This window comes from Tachyglossus aculeatus, unplaced genomic scaffold (genome assembly GCF_015852505.1).
Source record: "Tachyglossus aculeatus isolate mTacAcu1 unplaced genomic scaffold, mTacAcu1.pri scaffold_170_arrow_ctg1, whole genome shotgun sequence".
Lineage (NCBI taxonomy): Eukaryota > Metazoa > Chordata > Mammalia > Monotremata > Tachyglossidae > Tachyglossus > Tachyglossus aculeatus.
Window position 1 is genome coordinate 152,862 of NW_024044892.1, and position 20,676 is coordinate 173,537.

General features: G+C 49.3%; 1 protein-coding gene and 1 non-coding gene across 2 annotated transcripts; both read right to left on the reverse strand.

Annotated features, from left to right (window-relative positions):
- Positions 1–1,650: 1,650 nt before the first annotated feature.
- LOC119923295 (olfactory receptor 14A16-like) lies at positions 1,651–19,905 on the reverse strand (the record flags this gene model as incomplete). The annotated part of the gene is given in 6 exon segments (XM_038742743.1): positions 1,651–1,889; positions 1,892–2,354; positions 10,857–10,915; positions 11,500–11,605; positions 14,142–14,386; positions 19,890–19,905. Coding segments are annotated over 6 exon segments (1,128 nt in total), but the record flags the coding sequence as incomplete, so codon positions are not given.
- On the reverse strand, positions 3,356–3,493 carry LOC119923309. The gene has a single exon (XR_005448817.1). It is a non-coding gene; the product is annotated as a small nucleolar RNA SNORA7 (small nucleolar RNA).
- Positions 19,906–20,676: the final 771 nt, after the last annotated feature.

The following is a 20,676-nucleotide window of genomic DNA, read 5'->3' on the forward strand; positions in this document are numbered from 1 at the left end:
GAGTTCCTCTGAGGATACCGCTGGGAAGGATGGGAGAGTAGCAGAGAGTGTTGAGAGCCGGGGGGTTGGAGAAAGGGGGGAAGAGACTTTGGGGAGGTCGGACCTGATGGATTTAATTTTGTTAATGAAGTAGGAGGCCAGATCGTTGGGGGTGAGGGAAGGAGGAGGGGGAGGAACCGGGGGCCTGAGAAGGGAGTTGAATGTACGGAAGAGCTGGCGGGGGTGATGGGCATGGGTGTCAATAAGGGAGGAGAAATAGTTTTGTCTGGCAGAAGAGAGGGCCGAGTTAAGGCAGGAAAGGATAAACTTGAAGTGAACGAGGTTGGCATGGTGTTTAGACTTTTGCCAGCAGCGTTCGGCAGCTCGAGCATAAGAGCGAAGGAGGCGGACAGTGGCAGTGATCCAGGGCTGTGGGTTAGTGGTGCGAGAGCGGCGAAGGGAAAGGGGACCGAGCGATTCTAGCTGAGTAGAAAGGGTAGAGTTGAGAGCAGTAATCTGATCATCAAGACTGGGTAGAGAGGAGAGGGCGGCGAGGTGGGGTGTGAGGCGCTCCGAAAGATGGGTGGGGTCCAGAGAGCGGAGATCTCTGTGAGGAAGTAATACGGATTTACAGGGGAAAGGAGTGTGAGTGAGGAGGCAGGTGAGAAGATTATGATCAGAGAGAGGGATCACAGAGTTGGTGAGGGTGGACACAGTGCAGCGGTAGGAGATGATGAGGTCGAGGGTATGACCAAGTTGGTGAGTGGGTGAGGTGGGGTAGAGGAAGAGGTTGGCAGCGTCAAGGAGAGATAGAAGGCGGGCGGCAGAGGAGTCGTTAGGGATATCCATGTGGATATTGAAGTCTCCGAGGATCAGAGTGGGCATGGAGAAGGAGAGAAGGAATGTGAGGAAGGGGTCAAAGTCGTTAAAGAAGTGGGAAGTGGGGCCCGGAGGGCGGTAGATGACGGCTACAAAAATCTGGAGGGGGTGGTAGAGGCGAATAATGTGGGCTTCAAAGGAAGGGAAGGAAAGGGAAGGGGGAGGAGGGATAGTGCGAAAGCGACATTGGTGGGCGAGAAGGAAACCGACACCTCCTCCTTTTCCGGTGAGTCTGGGGGAGTGGGAGAAGAAGAGGCCTGCACTGCAGAGAGCAGTAGAAGAGACCGTGTCGTCCGGCGACAGCCATGTTTCAGTTAGGGCGAGGAGGAGTAGAGAACTGGAAAGGAGCTTACAGTCCAAAGATGAAATTACAATCCAAATAGGCATTTTTCCCATCCCACAGGGGCTCAGCAGGTTAAGAGGAAGTGAGAGCCCAGGAGCACAGGAATGGTAAGACACTAACGCCAGGTCATACAGCTGGCCAGTGGCCGAGCTGGGATTAGAACTCAGGTCACGTGACATTCATTCACATGCCACTGAGCCATGGGGCCTCCTAGGGAATGAATGCATTGCCACTCATGACGTAGTCTTATCAGCCAACCTCCCAGACCTTGACAAATTCTTAATATCTGAGTCCGTGATATCTATGCATATGTCTAAGGGCAATTCCTCTTTCAAAGAGGTCATAGGGGATTATTAGTACATGGACACAGACAGTTTATCCCAGAATGGATGCTGGGGGAATTTCCCCTTTAGGATCCTGCCCAGGGCAGCCTTCAGGTCCCTGTTCCTCAGACTGTAGATAAGGGGGTTCAGAGTGGGGGGCACCACAGTGTAGAACATGGAAACCAGCAGATCCAGAGCCGAGGGCAAGTCTGAAGGTGGTTTGAGATAGGCAAATGCTGCGGTAAAGAGAAAAATGATGATGACAGTGAGATGGGGCAGGCAGGTGGAGAAGGCTTTGGTTCGGCCCTCGGAGGACGGCAACCTCAGCACGGCTGAGAAGATGTGGACATAGGAGAAGATGACGAAAAAAAGCAGATGCCATCTAAGACTAACCCAGTAGCCACACTCACATCTATGGCAATGTGGTCCTCAGAGCAGGAGATCTTCAGCATAGGGGGGACATCACAGAAGAACTGCTGGACAATATTGGACCCACAAGAGTTCAGGGAGAAGGTAGAAACTGAAAGCCAGACTCCAAACAGACCCCCACTGAGCCATGATGCTGTTACTAAGCGCACACAGGCTGTTTTGTTCATGATGAGCTCATAACGCAAGGGGGAGCAGATGGCGGCATAGCGGTCATAAGACATTGAAGTGAGGACATAAAACTCTGAAGCAGCAAACAAGACCACTAGGAAGAGCTGCGAGACACAACCCAGAAAGGAGAGGGAGCTGTCACTGGTCAAGGAGTTGACAATGGACTTGGGGACCGTGGTAGAAATGTAGCAGAGGTCTATGAAGGACAGATTCTTGAGAAAGAAGTACATGGGGGTGTGGAGACGCTGGTCGAGGGTGGTGACAGCAACAATGAGGAGATTCCCCAGAAGGGCCATCAGGTAGACAAGAAGGAACAGCATGGCATAGACCAGCTGCAGCTCCCGGGTGTCAGAGAACCCCAGGAGGAGTAAGTCAGTCACAGTGGAGTTGCTGGTCCTTTCTGGGAGATGATGCTGACTCCCTGGAAAAGAGGAGGGGAACGTCAATTTAGAAGCATTGGCATTCCCTCCAGACTGTAAGTTCCTTTTGGACAGGTAACACTTCTACAAATTATATCATATTGTACCCTCTCAAGCAATTAGTACAGTACTCTACACACTGCAAGTGATCAATAAATACGATTGATTCCCATTTTAATGAATAAAGCATTTTTATTCATTGATCACCAGTAGTGTTCAACAGTACTGAAACATGCAGGGGTATGAAGACATCAATCAATATCTCAATGGTATTTACTGAATAGCTCTGTACGAAGTGCTTGGGAGAGTTCAATCCAAAAGAGTTGGCAGCTATTTTCCTGCCCATCAGGAGGTAACAATCTGGTGGGTAGACTCTGCATACCACAAATGCTTAATAAATATAATGGAAGGATAACATCGATGACATAATCAACACTAATTCCTTTTGGAGTTTGCCAGCGCTTAGAACAGTGCTTCACACATAGTGAGCGCTTAACAAATACCATCATCATTATTATTAAATCAATCTGTTGTATTTATTTGTCACTTGTAGTGTTCAATAGTATTAATATGTGCAGTGGTCTGGCGTGTCTTGACTTTTGCTGTCGATTCGCCTCCGACCCATAGTGACTCCGTGGAAGCTTCTCTCCCAGAATACCCCACCTCCATCTGCAAGCATTCTGGTATTGTATCCGTAGAGTTTTCTTGGTAAAAATAGAGAAGTGGTTTACCATTGTCTTCTTCCACCCAGTAAACCTGAGTCTCCACCCTCGACTCTCTCTCCTGCCACTGCTGCCCAGAACAGGTGTGTTTTGACTTGTAGCAGATTGTCTTCCACTCGCTAGCCACTGCCCAAGCAAGGAATGGAATGGGTATCCCTCTGCTTCACTCTCCCTCCCTTGACTGAGACTGGTAGAGTACTGGAAACTCTCCAGGTGTGATCCTTTGAGGGGGCAGGGGTATGTACCCATCAGTGAATCAAGCAATGGTATTTACTGAGCATTTAGGGCTCAGTCTTCATTCCCATTTTACAGATGCAGTATTTGAGGCACAGAGAAGCAAAGTGCCTTGCCCAAGATCACCCAGCAATCAAGGGGCAGAGCCAGTATTAGAACCCAGGTCCCCGAGCTCACTGTTGGGTAGGGATTGTCTCTACCTGTTGCCAAATTGTACTTTCGATGTGCTTAGTACGGTTCTCTGCACATGGTAAGCGCTAAATAAATACAACTGAATGAATGAATAAATTAGTAGCAGAGTCAGGACTAGAACCGAGGTCCCCTTACTACTACCACTATACTTTGCCTCTCCCTGGGCCCAGGCACCCATTTTCCCTGGGAGGTGATGGGAGAAGATTCCCTTCTGCTCCTCCCCTCCAGACCTCCTCCAGCCAAGGTTTGTTCACTGCCTCCCCTGCCCCACCCTGGGCACACAAATCTGATTGTGGTTCTTATAGGAAAATGAATCCGAATTAAGTTTAGTTGACTTCAATCAACTCCTTGCCATTAGCTTCAAGGCTTTTTACCCGTGTTCTCCTCCGTGTTTCCTTTCCCTCTTCACCAACTCCCCTCCATCCCTTGGAAACAGATCTGCTCCCTGTGCCTCTCCAAGGACATTCCCTTCTCCAACACATGGCTCAGATCCTTTCTTCTGCCCGAATCTCCCTCTCCCTCCAAACTTGCCCAGATTGATGTTTCTTCTCCCCATGCTGAATCAGCCCAGATGCCACCTCTGCATTTACACATTCAGAACTGCTCATAGCTCTTCCCTACATATAGAGTCACATTACTATGTAAGAACCTATTAAGCTGTGCATTCACATTTTCATGCTTATTTCCCCCTAGCTGTAATTATTTTGGATCAGTCTTGCCCAGCAGACTGGCAAATCCAGGAGGGAAGGAATTAAATCTCTTACCTGCATTGTGTTCACCTGACATTTCTGCATGGAGGAATTGATGATAGTGCTGGTGGTCTAGAACCAATCACACTCTCACATTCCCTCCCTCTTCCTTCCAACCAGAAACATTTTCTGACATCCAGGACCCACTTCTGTCCAATGTGACCACAGCATAATGCTGACGCTGTGCTGCGGGGTCCCAGCCAGCCGTTCAGACACACACACACACACACACACACACACACACACACACACACACACACACACACACACACACACACACCCCACACGCGCGCGCACACACACACACTTGCTTCAACTGACTGTGGTTACATACACATAAACACACATAGTCACACCAACCCACCCCTATTTAGCCACTGATTTGTTCATTTAAATATTGGCTAAAGCATCACTCCCCCAAATCAATATCGTACCTGGAGAGTTTCCAGTACTCTGCAAGTCTTGGCTACCAGACGTACGGTTAAGCAGCGGCATACCTGTTCCATTCCCAGCTTGGGCAGTGGCTAGCAGGTGGAAGGCTATCTGCTACAAGTCAAAGCTCCCGTGCTACAAGTCAAAGCTCCTTTGCTTTGCCACTATAGGCACACCCCAGGAGATAAAGACCGATAATGGCCCCTGCTATGTCTCCAAAGCCATATCCCTCTTTTTCTCCTCCTTTGGCATCTCCCATATTACCGGGATACCTTACAACCCCAACGGCCAAGGCAGAGTGGAAAGGGCAAACAGGACGCTGAAAACCTCCTGCAAAAGCAGGGGGTGGGGAAGCGGGTCACGCAGTGCGCCCTAGACAAGGCAACGTACACCCATAACTTTCTATCTGTTGATCGGGAGACGGGACTCTCCCCCGCCATGCGGCAACTCTGCCACGGGTCCACGACCGTGAAACCCCGGCGCCACCACCCGCACGCACGCACTATGGGGCGAGCGATGTGGCGTACTGTGGAGGGCGATTGGCGTGGTCCTGATCCGGTACTAATTCGGGGTCGAGGGTATGCTTGTATCTCCACAGGTGACGGCCCCGTTTGGATCTCCTCGCGACACCTCCGCCTCGTCGAGGGAGACGATGCCCAGCCGCAGGGGAAGTCCCAGTGCCCTGATTCCCCTCCGCCTCCCCCTCCTTCCCCTTCCCCTTCTTCTTCCCGGGGGCGCGGTGGGGAGGGAGGCCGGGACGCGGATTAACTGGAATGCTCTGGTAAATAGCCACCTGAAGGATGTTGAGGAGCAGAGAGGGGTTTGGGGGTGGGCCCTCCTCGCCAATGCGCCTTTGTTACGCATGGTCTCTTGGAAGGAGGACTCCCCCCAACTCTCATTCCGAGGGAACGTGACCAAGCTCACGGGCCAGCACCGGGGTCAGTCCCCAGACACTGACCAGCGTGAGATCCGTATTCGGGGCGCTATCTTGCGCAGCACTGGTCCCCCCATATGCTGGTACACCGGCAATGGGGCTTTCTCGAACCAGCCCGAGGTGACCCGATCTTGCTTGCGGTTGCTAAATTTTACTTCTACACTGGAAGTCAACATACCCCAAGGTCAGGGGCACCCCACACACCGAAACCTTACCCTGCTGGGGATCCACGGCACACTTCAGTGCACCCCCAACGGCAAAAACTCCAGCGAGGGGCACGGGGGGTATTTTGGCCCTATCCGAAATGCGAGCTCGCTCCCCGGTCCCGGGAGAATGTGCGCCGAGGGTCGGGGTGGGGTTTGCATGCCTCTAACTGACTGTTCCACGGGCATATCTACAGATCTACATCTCTGCCCCTGCTCTCTCCCCCTCCCTCCAGGCTCGCATCTCCTCCTGCCTTCAGGACATCTCCATCTGGATGTCCGCCCGCCACCTAAAGCTCAACATGTCGAAGACTGAGCTCCTTGTCTTCCCTCCCAAACCTTGTCCTCTCCCTGACTTTCCCATCTCTGTTGACGGCACTACCATCCTTCCCGTCTCACAAGCCCGCAACCTTGGTGTCATCCTCGACTCCGCTCTCTCATTCACCCCTCACATCCAAGCCGTCACCAAAACCTGCCGGTTTCAGCTCCGCAACATTGCCAAGATCCGCCCTTTCCTCTCCATCCAAACTGCTACCCTGCTCATTCAAGCTCTCATCCTATCCCGTCTGGACTACTGCACCAGCCTTCTCTCTGATCTCCCCTCCTCGTGTCTCTTCCACTTCAATCCATACTTCATGCTGCTGTCCGGATTATCTTTGTCCAGAAACGCTCTGAGCATATTACTCCCCTCCTCAAAAATCTCCAGTGGCTACCAATCAATCTGCGCATCAGGCAGAAACTCCTCACCCTGGGCTTCAAGGCTCTCCATCACCTCGCCCCCTCCTACCTCACCTCCCTTCTCTCCTTCTACTGCCCAGCCTGCACCCTCCGCTCCTCTGCCGCTAATCTCCTCACTGTACCTCGTTCTCGCCTGTCCCGCCATCGATCCCCGGCCCACGTCATCCCCCGGGCCTGGAATGCCCTCCCTCTGCCCCTCCGCCAAGCTAGCTCTCTTCCTCCCTTCAAGGCCCTGCTGAGAGCTCACCTCCTCCAGGAGGCCTTCCCAGACTGAGCCCCTTCCTTCCTCTCCCCCTCGCCCCCCCTCCACCCCCCCATCTTACCTCCTACCCTTCCCCACAGCACCTGTATATATGGTTGTACATATTTATTACTCTATTTATTTATTTACTCATTTATTTTACTTGTACATTTCTATCCTATTTATTTTATTTTGTTGGTATGTTTGGTTCTGTTCTCTGTCTCCCCCTTTTAGACTGTGAGCCCACTGTTGGGTAGGGACTGTCTCTATGTGTTGCCAATTTGTATTTCCCAAGCGCTTAGTACAGTGCTCTGCACATAGTATGCACTCAATAAATACGATTGATTGATTGATTGACTGTACTGGGCAGCAGTGTCATGGGAGAGAGTTGAGGGGGAGACTCAGGTTTACTGCAGGGAAGAAGGAAATGGTAAACCACTTTTGTATTTTTACCAAGAAAACTGTATAGGTAAACTACCACAACATTTGCAGTTGGAGAATGGGGCATCCAAGAGAGATGTGTCCATTCATTCCCTATGGGTCAGACACGACACGATAGCAAAAGAAAAGACAAAGAGCTTAAGCATCTCTCCTCCAAACCCTTCACTGGCACCATGAAGCTTTTCACATGAAACAAAAACACCTCACAATTATCTTCAAGGCTTTCTTCCATGTGAGACTCACTCTAAATTCCCATTTTACAGATGCGGTATCTGAGGCACAGAGAAGCAAAATGATTTGCCCGATGTCACACAGTAGACAAGGGGCAAAGTCAGGATTAGAAGCTAGGTCCCCGAGCTGGTTGTACTTTCCAAATCGTACTTTCCAAGCGCTTAGTACAGTGCTCTGCACATAGTAAGCACTCAATCAATACGATCGAACGAATGAAAGAATGAATGGTAGAGTCGGGATTAGAACCCAGGTCCCCTTACTACTAACAATACTATTTGCCTCTCCCTGGGCCCAGACACACTTTTTCCCAGGAAGGTGATGGGAGAAGATTCCCTTCTCCTCCTCCCTTCCAGACCTCCGCCAGCCAAGGTTTGCTCACTCCCTCCCCTGCCTGACCTTGGATACACACACAGCCACCGACACAACAAATCTGACTGTGGTTCTCAGAGGAAAATGAAACAGACTGAAGTCTGGTTGACTCCAATCAACTAGCTTGACTGGACTACTACTACAACCACTAGCTTCAAGGCTTTCGACTGGTGTTCTCCTCCGTGTTTCCCTTCCCTCTTCACCAACTACCCTCCAGACCTTGGAAATAGATCTTCTCCCTTTTCCTCTCCCCCTCCTCCCCTCCCCATCCCCCCCCTCCACCCTATCCCCTTCCCCTCCCCTCAGCACTTGTGTATTTTGGACATATTTATTACTCTATTCATTTTATTTATGATGTGTATTTAGCTATAATTCTATTTATTCTGATGGTATTGCCCCCTGTCTACTTGTTTTGTTTTGTTGTCCATCTCCCCCTTCTAGATTGTGAGCCCGTTATTGGGTACGGACATTCTCTATATGTTGCTGATTTGAACTTCCCAAGCGGTTAGTACCCTGCTCTGCGCACAGTAAGTGCTCAATAAATACAACTGAATGAATGAAAAAGGACAGTCCCTTCTCCAACATATGGCTTAAATTCTTCTTTCTTCCCGAACCTCCCTATCCCTTCAAATTTGTCCAGATTGATGTTTCTACTCCCCATGCGAATCAGGCCAGATACCATCTCTGCATTTATACATTCACAACTGCTCATTGCACTTCCTTAGCTATAAAGTCACATTACTAAGCACTTACTAAACTGTGCATCCACCTTTCCATTCTTATTTCCCCCTAGCTGTAAATTCTTTTGGATCAGTCTAGCCCAGCAGACTGGAAATCCAGGAGGGAAGGGATTGAATCTCTTACCTCCATTGTGTTCACCCAACATCCCTGCATGGAGTAATTGATGATAGTGCTAGTGGTCTAGAAACAATCACATTCTCTCATTCCCTCCCTGTCATTTCTCACCAGAAACTTATTCTGACGTCCAGGACAAACTCCTGGCTGAAGTGATGACATTGTGCTGCAGGACCCCAGCCAGGCAAGTGGCTTCCATGTTAGCTGAATGGGGGTAGATGAAGAAGGGGAGATGAGTGATGGCTGGGGTCACTGCACTATCAAATACATACCTTCCTGAAAGCCCACCTGCCCCTCAGGGGATGAAGCCCTGCCCCAAAGTCTGAAACTGGCTCCGTGTGGGAGCACGTCCCCAGAATGGCTCCATCTCTTGCATCTCGATCATGGTTTCTCCCTCCCCCTCCAATACCCCCCGGCCACATGCACTAGGGCAGCATAGGGCTGGGGGGCTCTGACCTCAGCGGGCTAGGGATGGTCCTCTCTCCAGTCCAGTTCTTGGGTTCAGCTGGCTATGAAGGAAGGGACAGCATGGCACCCTCAGCCCCTCTCTGATCACCTCTGGGCAGGGAGATGTTATTCAGCGAGTCCCCCTCCCCAAAGGTAAAGCTGCCACTGCACCATGGGGAATACAAGGAAGATCAACTCAGGTGGGACTTTGTGTCCTGGCCGATGCCAAAATCCTCTGCCTGAGAGGTCCCTGAGGTCCTGCAGAGATAAAGGCCCAGTCCCTAAAGCTGCAACAATGGTGCTGCACCCCAGGATTTCCATGGAAACAACAGCATCTGCATCCCAATATCCCAGGTGTTTCTAATGTTATTGACAATCTACAGCAACTGTGGGTGGTTTCAGCTTCACCTCATATACATCCTTAGTCAATCAGCTTCTCATTCAATCAGTCTGTTGAACAGATTCATTTTCTGACACCTTCTGATTGCAAAGCTAGATAGAGCAAGACATTCCTCTGAATCCATCCTATGATTCTCCCCCAGGCTGAGTGGGGTGGGGCAGGGGACTGGGGTTTTGGGAATGGGATGATGGGAAGAAGAAATTCCTGGCTTGTGGAAGAATAGGATGGAAATGGCTCCTCCTGATGTGATGATTTAATAACCTGGGTTCTGGAAACTAAAGTTCCAACAGTGAATGTCTCTGTCCCCTTTCAAACACCATTATTATGATTATTATCATTTTTATTATCTGGTGTTAACAATTTCTGTGTCCATGTCCATGCCACGTGATGAAGCAGAAACAAATTAATTCTATCCATCGAATGTATCTGTTGTGTGTTCACTGTGCACAGAACATCATAGTAAGCATTTTGAAGAGTACAATACAATAGAGTTGATAGATTCAACCCGTGCCCACAATGGGTTTACAGCCCAAAGATGAAATTGCAATCCAATCAGACACGTTTCCTGTCCCAAAAGGGCTCAGAGTGTAAGAGAAAGTGAGAGCCCTGGAATGGTAAGACACTAATGCCAGGTCTCACAGCAGGCCAGTGGCCGAGCTGGGATTAGAACTCCTCTGTAAAATTGGGATTAAGACTGTGAGCCGCAGGTGGGACAATTTACCTTGTAACCTCCCCAGCACTTAGAACAGTGCTTTCTGCATAGTATGTGCTTAAATGCCATCAATATTATTATTACTATTAACTCAGGTCATGTGACACGCATTCACGTGCCATTTAGCCATGAGGCTTCCTAGGGAATGCATTGTCACTCACGACCTAATCTTAACAGCCAACTGCCCAGACCTTGACAAATCCTGAATATTCAGACTTGATTTTTGGGACTCTGGGTCAGTGATATATTTGGATATGTTGAAGGGCACTTCCTCTTTTAAGGGGGGTAGGGGATTATGGGTACATGGACACAGACATTTTGTCCCAGAACGGATGCTGGGGGAATGTCCCCTTTAGGATCCTGCCCAGGGCAGCCTTCAGCTCCCTGTTCCTCAGGCTGTAGATAAGGGGGTTCACAGTGGGGGGCACCACACTGTAGATCATGGAAACCACCAGATCCAGAGCCGAGGGTGAGTCTGAAGGTGGTTTGAGATAGGCAAATACTGCGGTAAATGCAAAAATGATGAAGACAGTGAGATGGGGCAGGCAGGTGGAGAAGGCTTTGGTTTGGCCCTCAGAGGATGGCATCCCCAGCACGGCTGAGAAGATGAAGACATAGGAGAGGATGATGTAAATGAAGCAGACAGCATCTAAGACTAATCTAAGACTAACGACATTCCCTTCTCCAACACATGGCTCAGATCCGTCTTTCTTCCCGAATCTCCCTCTCCCTTCAAATTTGCCCAGATTGACGTTTCTTCTCCCCATGCCGAATCAGGCCAGATACAACCTCTGCATTTATACATTCACAACTGCTCATGTCACTTCCGTACCTGTAGATTCACATTACTAAGCACTTATTAAGCTGTGCATCCACCTTTCCATTCTTATTTTCCCCTAGCTGTAAATCCTTTTGGATCAGTCTAGCCCAGCACGCCGGTAAGTCCAGGAGGGAAGGGAATTAATCTCTTACCTCCATTGTGTTCACCCAACATTCCTGCATGGAGGAGTTGATGATAGTGCTCTTGGTCTAGAACAATCACATTCTCTCATTCCTTACCTGTCACTTCTCTCCAGAAACGTTTTCTGACGTCCAGGACAAACTCCTGGCCGAAGTGCTGCTGCTGCGCAGCAGGGCCCCAGCCAGGAAGCGACTTCCATGTTAGCTGGATGGAGATGGTTGAGAAAGGGGTGATAAGTGATGGTTGGGGCCACTGAAATGTCAAATACGTTATAATAATAATAATAATAGTACTTATTTAGTGCTTACTATGTGCAAACCAATGTTCTAAGCACTGGAGAGGTTACAAGGTGATCAGGTTGTGCCATTCATTCATTCATTCATTCAATCGTATTTATTTAGCGCTTATTGTGTGCAGAGCACTGTACTAAGTGCTTGGGAAGTACAAGTTGGCAACATATAGAGATGGTCCCTACCTAGTAGTGGGCTCACAGTCTAGAAGGGGGATACAGACAACAAAACAAAACATATTAACAAAATAAAATAAATAGAATAAATATGTACAAGTAAAATAAATAGAGTAATAAATATGTACGAACATATATACATATATACAGGTACTGTGGAGAGGGGAAGAAGGTAAGTTGGGGGGATGGGGAGTGGGGGAGGGGGACAGGAAGGATGGGGCTCAATATGGGAAGGCCTCCTGGAGGAGGTGAGCTCTCAGTAGGTCTTTGAAGTGAGGAAGAGAGCTAGCTTGGTGGATGTGGGGAGGGAGGGCATTCCAGGCCAGGGGGAGGACGTGGGCCGGGGGTCGAAGGTGGGATGGGAGAGAACGGGGCACAGTGAGGTGATGAGTGGCAGAGGAGCAGAGGGTGTGGGCTGGGCTGTAGAAGGAGAGAAGGGAGTCCCACGTGGGGCTCACATTCTCAATCCTCATTTTACAGATGAGGTAACTGAGGCACAGAGAAGTTAAGTGACTTGCCCAAAGTCACACAGCTGACAACCGGTGGAGCTGGGATTTGAACCCATGACCTCTGACTCAAAAGCCCATGCTCTTTCCACTGAGCCATACTGCTTCTCCTGAGAGCCCACCTGTCCCCCCTGTGGATGTAGCCCTGCCCCAAATCTCGAAACTGGCTCCATGTGGGAGCACTTCCCCAGAATGGCTCCATCTCTGGCAAACCCCATCATGGTTTCTCCCTCTTGCTCCACCACCCCCCAGTCACACTCACTGGGGCAGCATAGGGCTGGAGGGCTGTGACCTCGGCTAGCTTGGGATGGTCCTCTCTCCAGTCCAGTTCTTGGGTGCAGCTGGCTATGAATGAAGGGACACCATGGTACCCTCAGCCCCTCTCTGATCACCTCTGGGCAGGGAGATGTTATCCCTCGAGTCCCCCTCCCCGAAGATAAAGCTGCCACTGCACCGTGGGGAATCCCTGGGGGATCAACGCTTGTGAGACCTCGTGTCCTGGCCGATGCCAAAAACCTCTGCCTGAGAGGTCCCTGAGGTCCTGCGGAGATAAAGGCCCAGTCCCTAAACCTGCAGCAGTGGTGCTGCACCCCAGGGTTTCCATGGAAACAACAGCATCTGCATCGCAACATCTCCACTGTTTCTAACATTAATGACAAGTTACAACAACTGTGGGTGGTTTCAGCTTCACCTCATATACAACCTTAGTCAATCAGCTTCTCATTCAGTCAACTGAATAATTTCATTTTCTGACACCTTCTGATTGCAAAGCTAGACATAGCAAGACATTCCTCTGAATCCGTCCTATGATTCTCCCCCAGGCTGAGTGGGGTGGGGCAGGGGACTGGGGTTTTGGGAATGGGATGATGGGAAGGAGAAATTCCTGGCTTGAGGAAGAATAGGATGGAAATGGCTCTTCCTGATGTGATGATTTAATAACTTGGGTTCTGGAAACTAGAGTTCCAACAGTGAATGTCTCTGTCCCCTTTCAAACACCATTATTATGATTCTTATCATTTTTATTATCAGGTGTTAACCATTTCTGTGTCCACGTCCGTGCCACATGATGAAGCAGTAACGAAATAATTCTATCGATCGAATGTATTTGTTGTGTGTTTACTATGCGCAGAACATTGTAGTAAGCACTTTGAAGATTACAATACGACGGAGTTGGTAGATTCAGTGCGTGCCCACAATGGGTTTACAGGCCAAAAGTGAAATTACAATCCAATCAGACATGTTTCCTGTCCCACAAGGGCTCAGAGTGTAAGAGGAAGTGAGAGCCCTGGAATGGTAAGAACTAATGCCAGATCACACAGCAGGCCAGTGGCCGAGCTGGGATTAGAACTCATCTGTAAAATGGGGATTAAGACTGTGAACCCGACGTGGGACAACCTGATCCCCTTGAAATCTCCCCAGCGCTTAGAACAGTGCTTTGCACAATGTATGAGCTTAATAAATGCCATTATTATCATTATTAGTATTAACTCAGGTCATCATGTGACACCCATTCACATGCCATTTAGCCATGAGGCCTCCTAAGGAATGCATTGTCACTCATAATATCCAGCCCTCTACTTTGGGTTCAGTGGGATATATATGGATATGTCCAATGGCAATTCCTCCTTTAAGGGCGGGTAGGGGATTACTGGTACATGAACACAGGCATTTTGTCCCAGCACGGATGCTGGGGTTATGTCCCCTTTAGGATCCTGCCCAGGGCAGCCTTCAGGTCCCTGTTCCTCAGGCTGTAAATGAGAGGGTTCACAGTGGGGGACACCATGGTATAGGACATGGAAACCAGTAGATCCAGAGCTGAGGGCGAGTCTGCAGGTGATTTGAGATAGGCACATGCTGCGGTAAAGACAAAAATGATGAAGACAGTGAGATGGGGTAGGCAGGTGGAGAAAGCTTTGGATCGGCCCTCAGAGAACGGCATCCTCAGCATGGCTGAGAAGATGAAGATGTAGGAGAGGGTGATGCTAGTGAAGCAGAGGGTGTCCAAGACGAATGCTGCAGCCACACTCACATCAATGGCAATGTGGACTTCAGAGCAGGAGATCTTCAGTAGAGGGGGGACGTCACAAAAGAACTGCTGGACAGCACTTGATCCACAAAAGGTCTGGGAGAAAGTAGAAGCTGAAAACAAGACTCCAAGCAGACGCCCACTGAGCCATGACACTGCTACCATGCACATACTAGCTGTTTTGTTCATGATGAGCATATAGTGCAGGGGGGAGCAGATGGCAGCATAGCGGTCATAGGACATTGCAGTGAGGACAAATTACTCTGAAGCGGCAAGCAGGACCACCAGGAAGAGCTGCGAGACACAACCCAGAAAGGAGATGGAGCTGTCACTGGACAAGGAGCTGACAATGGATTTGGGTACCGTGGTAGAAATGTAGCAGAGGTCTATGAAGGACAAGTTCTTGAGAAAGAAGTACATGGGGGTGTGGAGACGCTGGTCGACGGTGGTGACAGTAATAATGAGGAGATTCCCCAGAAGGGCTACTAGGTAGACCAGGAGGAACAGTGTGGCATGGAGCAGCTGCAGCTCCCGGATGTCAGAGAACCCCAGGAGGAGGAATTCAGTCACCGTGGAGATGTTGGTTATTTCTGGGAGATGATGCTGACTCCCTGGAAAGGAAAAGGGGAACTTCATTTTGGAAACATTGGCATTCCCTCCAGGCTGTAAGTTCCTTTTGAGCAGGTAACACTCCTACAAATTATATCATATCGCATCCTCCCAAGCACTTAGTACAACGTTCTACACACTGTAAGTCATCAGTAAATATGATTGACTCCCCTTTTAATAAATACAGCAGTTGCATTCATTGATCACCTATAGAGTTCAATAGAAATGATACATGTAGGGATATGAACACATCAAGAAATAGCTCATTCCATGGTGTTCACTGAATACTCACTGTGTGCAGAGCACTGTACTAAGTGATCCTAAACCTTGTACTCTCCCTGACTTTCCCATCTCTGTTGACGGCACTACCATCCTTCCCGTCTCACAAGCCCGCAACCTTGGTGTCATCCTCGACTCCGCTCTCTCATTCACCCCTCACATCCAAGCCGTCACCAAAACCTGCCGGTCTCAGCTCCGCAACATTGCCAAGATCCGCCCTTTCCTCTCCATCCATACAGCTACCCTGCTCATTCAAGCTCTCATCCTATCCCGTCTGGACTACTGCATCAGCCTTCTCTCTGATCTCCCATCCTCGTGTCTCTCTCCACTTCAATCCATACTTCATGCTGCTGCCCGGATTATCTTTGTCCAAAAACGCTCTGGGCATATTACTCCCCTCTTCAAAAATCTCCAGTGGCTACCAATCAATCTGCGCATCAGGCAGAAACTCCTCACTCTGGGCTTCAGGGCTCTCCATCACCTCGCCCCCTCCTACCTCACCTCCCTTCTCTCCTTCTACAGCCCACCCCGCACCCTCCGCTCCTCCGCCACTAATCTCTTCACCGTACCTCGTTCTCGCCTGTCCCACCATCAACCCCCGGCCCACGTCATTCCCCGGGCCTCTAATGCCCTCCCTCTGCCCATCTGCCAAGCTAGCTCTCTTCCTCCCTTCAAGGCCCTGCTGAGAGCTCACCTCCTCCAGGAGGCCTTCCCAGACTGAGCCCCTTCCTTCCTCTCCCCCTCGTCCCCCCTCCATCCCCCCCATCTTACCTCCTTCCCTTCCCCACAGCACCTGTATATATGTATGTATATATGTTTGTACATATTTATTACTCTATTTAATCATTTATTTTATTTGTACATATCTATTCTATTTATTTTATTTTGTTAGTGTGTTTGGTTTTGTTCTCTGTCTCCCCCTTTTAGACTGTGAGCCTACTGTTGGGTAGGGACTGTCTCTATATGTTGCCAATTTGTACTTCCCAAGCGCTTAGTACAGTGCTCTGCACATAGTAAGCCCTCAATAAGTACGATTGATGATGATGATTGATGATCCTACTTTATCCTAATCCTCCTCGACCTCTCAGCTGCCTTCAACACTGTGGACCACCCCCTTCCCCTCAACGCGCTATCCAACCTTGGCTTCACAGGCTCTGTTCTCTCCTGGTTCTCCTCTTATCTCTCCGGCCGTTCATTCTCAGTCCCCTCTGTGGGCTCCTCCTCCCCCTCCCATCCCCTTACTGTAGGGGATCCTCAAGGGTCTGTTCTTGGTCCCCTTCTGTTCTATATCTACACTCACTCCCTTAGTGAACCCATTCACTCCCATGGCTTCAACTATCATCTCTACGCTGATGACACCCAAATCTACATCTCTGCCCCTCCTCTCTCCCTCCCTCCAGGCTCGTGTCTCCTCCTGCCTTCAGGAAATCTCCATCTGGATGTCTGCTCGCGATCTAAAACTCAATATGTCCAAGACTGAACTCCTTATCTTCCCTCCCAAACCCTGCCCTCTCCCTGAATTTCCCATCACTGTAGACAGCACTACCACCCTTCCCGTCTCACAAGCCCGCAACCTTGGTGTCATCCTCGACTCAGCTCTCTCGTTCACCCCACACATCCAATCCGTCACCAAAACCTGCTGGTCTCACCTCCACAACATCGCCAAGATCTGCCCTTTCCTCTCCATCCAAAATGCTGCCTTACTGGTTTAGTCTCTCAATCTATCCCAACTGGACTACCACATCAGCCTCCTCTCTGATCTCCCATCCTTCTGTTTCTCCCCACTTCAGTCTATACTTCACTCTGCTGCTCGGATCATATTTGTGCAGAAACGCTCTGGGCATGTTACTCCCCTCCTCAAAAATCTGCAGTGTGGCGGCCTCTCAGCCTACGAATCAAGCAAAAACTTCTCACTCTCGGCTTCAAGGCTCTCCATCACCTTGCCCCCTCCTACCTCACCTCCCTACTTTCCTTCTACAGCCCAGCCCGCACCCTCCACTCCTGTGCCGCTAACCTCCTAACTGTACATCGTTCTAGCCTCTACCGCCATCGACCCCCAGCCCACATCCTTCCTCTGGCCTGGAATGCCCTCCCTCCACACACCCATCAAGCTAGCCTTCTTCCCCCATTCAAAGCCCTACTGAGAGCTCACCTCCTCCAGGAGCCCTTCTCAGATTGAGCCCCCTTTATCCTCTCCTCCTCCCCATCCCCCCTACCACCCTACCTCCTTCCCATCCTCACAGCACTTGTATATATATATATATATATATATATATATATATATATATACATGTATATATATATGTATGTATATATACATACATATATATGTATGTATATATAGTACAGATTTATTACTCTATTTTACGCGTAGATATTTACTATTCTGTTTATTTTATTAATGATTTGCATATAGCATTAATTCTATTTATTCTTGTGATTTTGACACCTGTCTACATGTTTTGTTTTGCTGTCTGTCTCCCCCTTCAAGACTGTGAGCCCATTGTTGGATAGGGACCGTCTCTGTATGTTGCCGACTTGTACTTCCCAAGCGCTTAGTACAGTGCTATGCATTCAAAACTTCCCTGTGCTGGGGAGCAGTGTCATGGAAGAGAGTCGAGGCGGAGACTCAAGTTTACTGCAGGGAAGAAGAGAATGGTAAACCACTTCTGTATTTTTCCAAGTAAACTCTATGGATGAACTACCAGAACATTTGCAGTTGGAGAATGGGGCATTCCTGGAGAGATATGTCCATTCATTCGCTATTTGTCAGAGATGACATGATAGCATAAGAAAAAGCAAAGCGTTCAAACATCTCTCCTCCAAACCCTTCACTGGCACCATGTATCTTTTCACATGAAAAAATACCTCACAATTTTCTTCAAGGCTTTCTACCATGTTAGACTCACTCTTAATTCCCAATTTAGAGATGCAGTATCTGAGGCACAGGGAAGCAAGGTGATGTGTACAGCAGCATGGCTCAGTGGAAAAAGCCTGGGCTTTGGAGTCAGGGGTCATGAGTTCAAATCTCGGCTCTACCAATTGTCAGCAGTGTGACTTTGGGCCAGTCACTTAAGTTCTCTGGGCCTCAGTTCCCTCATGTGTAAAATGGGGATTAAGATTGAGCCCCCCATGGGACAACCTGATCTCCTTGTAACCTCCCCAGCGCTTAGAACAGTGCTTTACACGTAGTAAGCGCTAGTAAATGCCATCATTATTATTACTATTATTGTCCGACATCACACAGCAGACAAGGGGCAGAGCAGGATTAGAACCTAGGTCCCTGAGCCGGTTGTTGGGTAGGGATTCTCCCTATCTGTTGCCAAATTTTACTTTCCAAGCGCTTAGTACAGTGTTCTGTACACAGTAAGCACTCAATCAATACAAGTGAGTAAATGAATGAATGAAGGAATGAATGGCAGAGTCAGGATAAGAACCCAGGTTCCCTCACTACTACCACTGCTTTTTGCCTCTCCCTGGGCCCAGACATCCTTTTTCCCTGGGAAGTGTTGGGAGAAGATTCCCTTCTCCTCCTCCCCTCCAGCCCTCCGCCAGCCAAGGTTTGCTCACTGCATCCCCTGCCCCACCTTGGATACACACAGAGCCGCCAAAACAACCAATCTGATTGTGGTTCTCAGAAGAAAATGAAACAGACTGAAGACTGGTTGACTCCAATCAACTCGTTGCCACTAGCTTCAAGGCTTTTGACCAGTGTTCTCTTCCGTGTTTCCCTTCCCTCTTCACTGACTACCCTCCAGCCCCTGAAAATAGATCTTCTCCCTTTTCCTCTCCTCCTCCTCCCCTCCCCATCTCCCCATCTGCCCGCTGCTCAATCCCCTTCCCCTCCAAACAGCACTTGTACATGTTTGTACATATTTATTACTCTATTTTATTAATGATGTGTATTTAGCTACAATTCTATTTATTCTGATGGTATTGTCACCTGTCTACATGTTTTGTTTTGTTGTCCAAGCTCTTAGTACAGTGCTCTGCACACAGTAAGCGCTCAATAAACACGATTGAATGAATGAATGAATGAATGAAAAAGGACCTTCCCTTTTCCAACACATGGCTTAGATCCTTCTTTCTTCCCGAATCTCCCTCTCCCCTCAGACTTGCCCAGTTTGATGTTTATTTTCCCGATGATGATTCAGGTCAGATATCTACTCTGCATTCACAACTGCTCATTGCACTTCCCTACCCATAGATTCACATTACTAAGTACTTATTAAGCTGTGCATCCAGCTTTCCATTCTTATTTCCCCCTAGCTGTAAATTCTTTTGGATCAGTCTAGCCCAGCAGATTGGTAAATCCAGGAGGGAAGGGATTGAATCTCTTACCTCCATCGTGTTCACACAAGGTTCCTGCATGGAGGAGTTGATGAGAGTGCTCGTGGTCTAGAACCAATCACACTCATTCCCTCCCTGTTATTTCTCACCAGAAACATTTCTGACATCCAGGACACACTCTTGGCTGAAGTGACCACAACATAATGCTTACACAGTGCAGTGGGGCCCCAGCTGGACATGTTAGCTGGATGGAGGTGGATGAGGAAGGGGAGATGAGTGATGGTTGGGGCCACTGCACTGTCAAATACCTACCTTCCTGAAAGCCCATCCGCCCTTATGAGGATGTAGCCCTGACCCAAGTCCAACCATGGCCCCATGTGTGAGCATTTCCCCTAAATGGCTCCATCTCTTGCATCTCCATCATGGTCCCTCCCTCCACCTCCAACACCCTCCGGTCACACTCATTAGGGCAGTGTAAGGCTGTAGGGCTCTGATCTCCACCGGGTTGGGATGCTACTCCCTACACTCCAGTTCTTGGGTGCAGCTGGCTATGAAGGAAGGGACAGCGTGGCACCCTCAGCCCCTCTCATCTCCTGTGGGCAAGGAGATGTTCTTCAGAGAGTCCCCCATCCCCGTAGATAAAGCAGCCACTGCTCCGTGGGGAACCCCTGGAGGTTCAACTCAGGTGGGACCTCGTGTCCTGGACAATGCCAGAATCCTCTGCCTGGGAGGTCCCTGATGTCCTGTAGAGGTAAAGGGCCAGTCCCTACAGCTGCAGCAATGGTGCCGCACCCCAGGGTTCCCATGGAAACAACAGCATCTGCATCCCAACATCCCAACTGCTTCTAATGTTACTGACAATCTACGTCAACTGTGGGTGGTTTCAGCTTCATCTCATATGCCACCTTCGACAGTCAGCTTCTCATTTAGTCAGTCAGTTGATAGATTTCATTTTCTGACACCTTCTGATTTCAAAGCTTGAGAGAGCAAGAGACTCCTCTGAATCCATCCTATGATTCTGCCCCAGGCTGAGTGGGGTGGGGCAGGGGACTGAGGTTTTCAGGATGAGATGATGGGAAGGAGAAATTCCTGGGTTGAG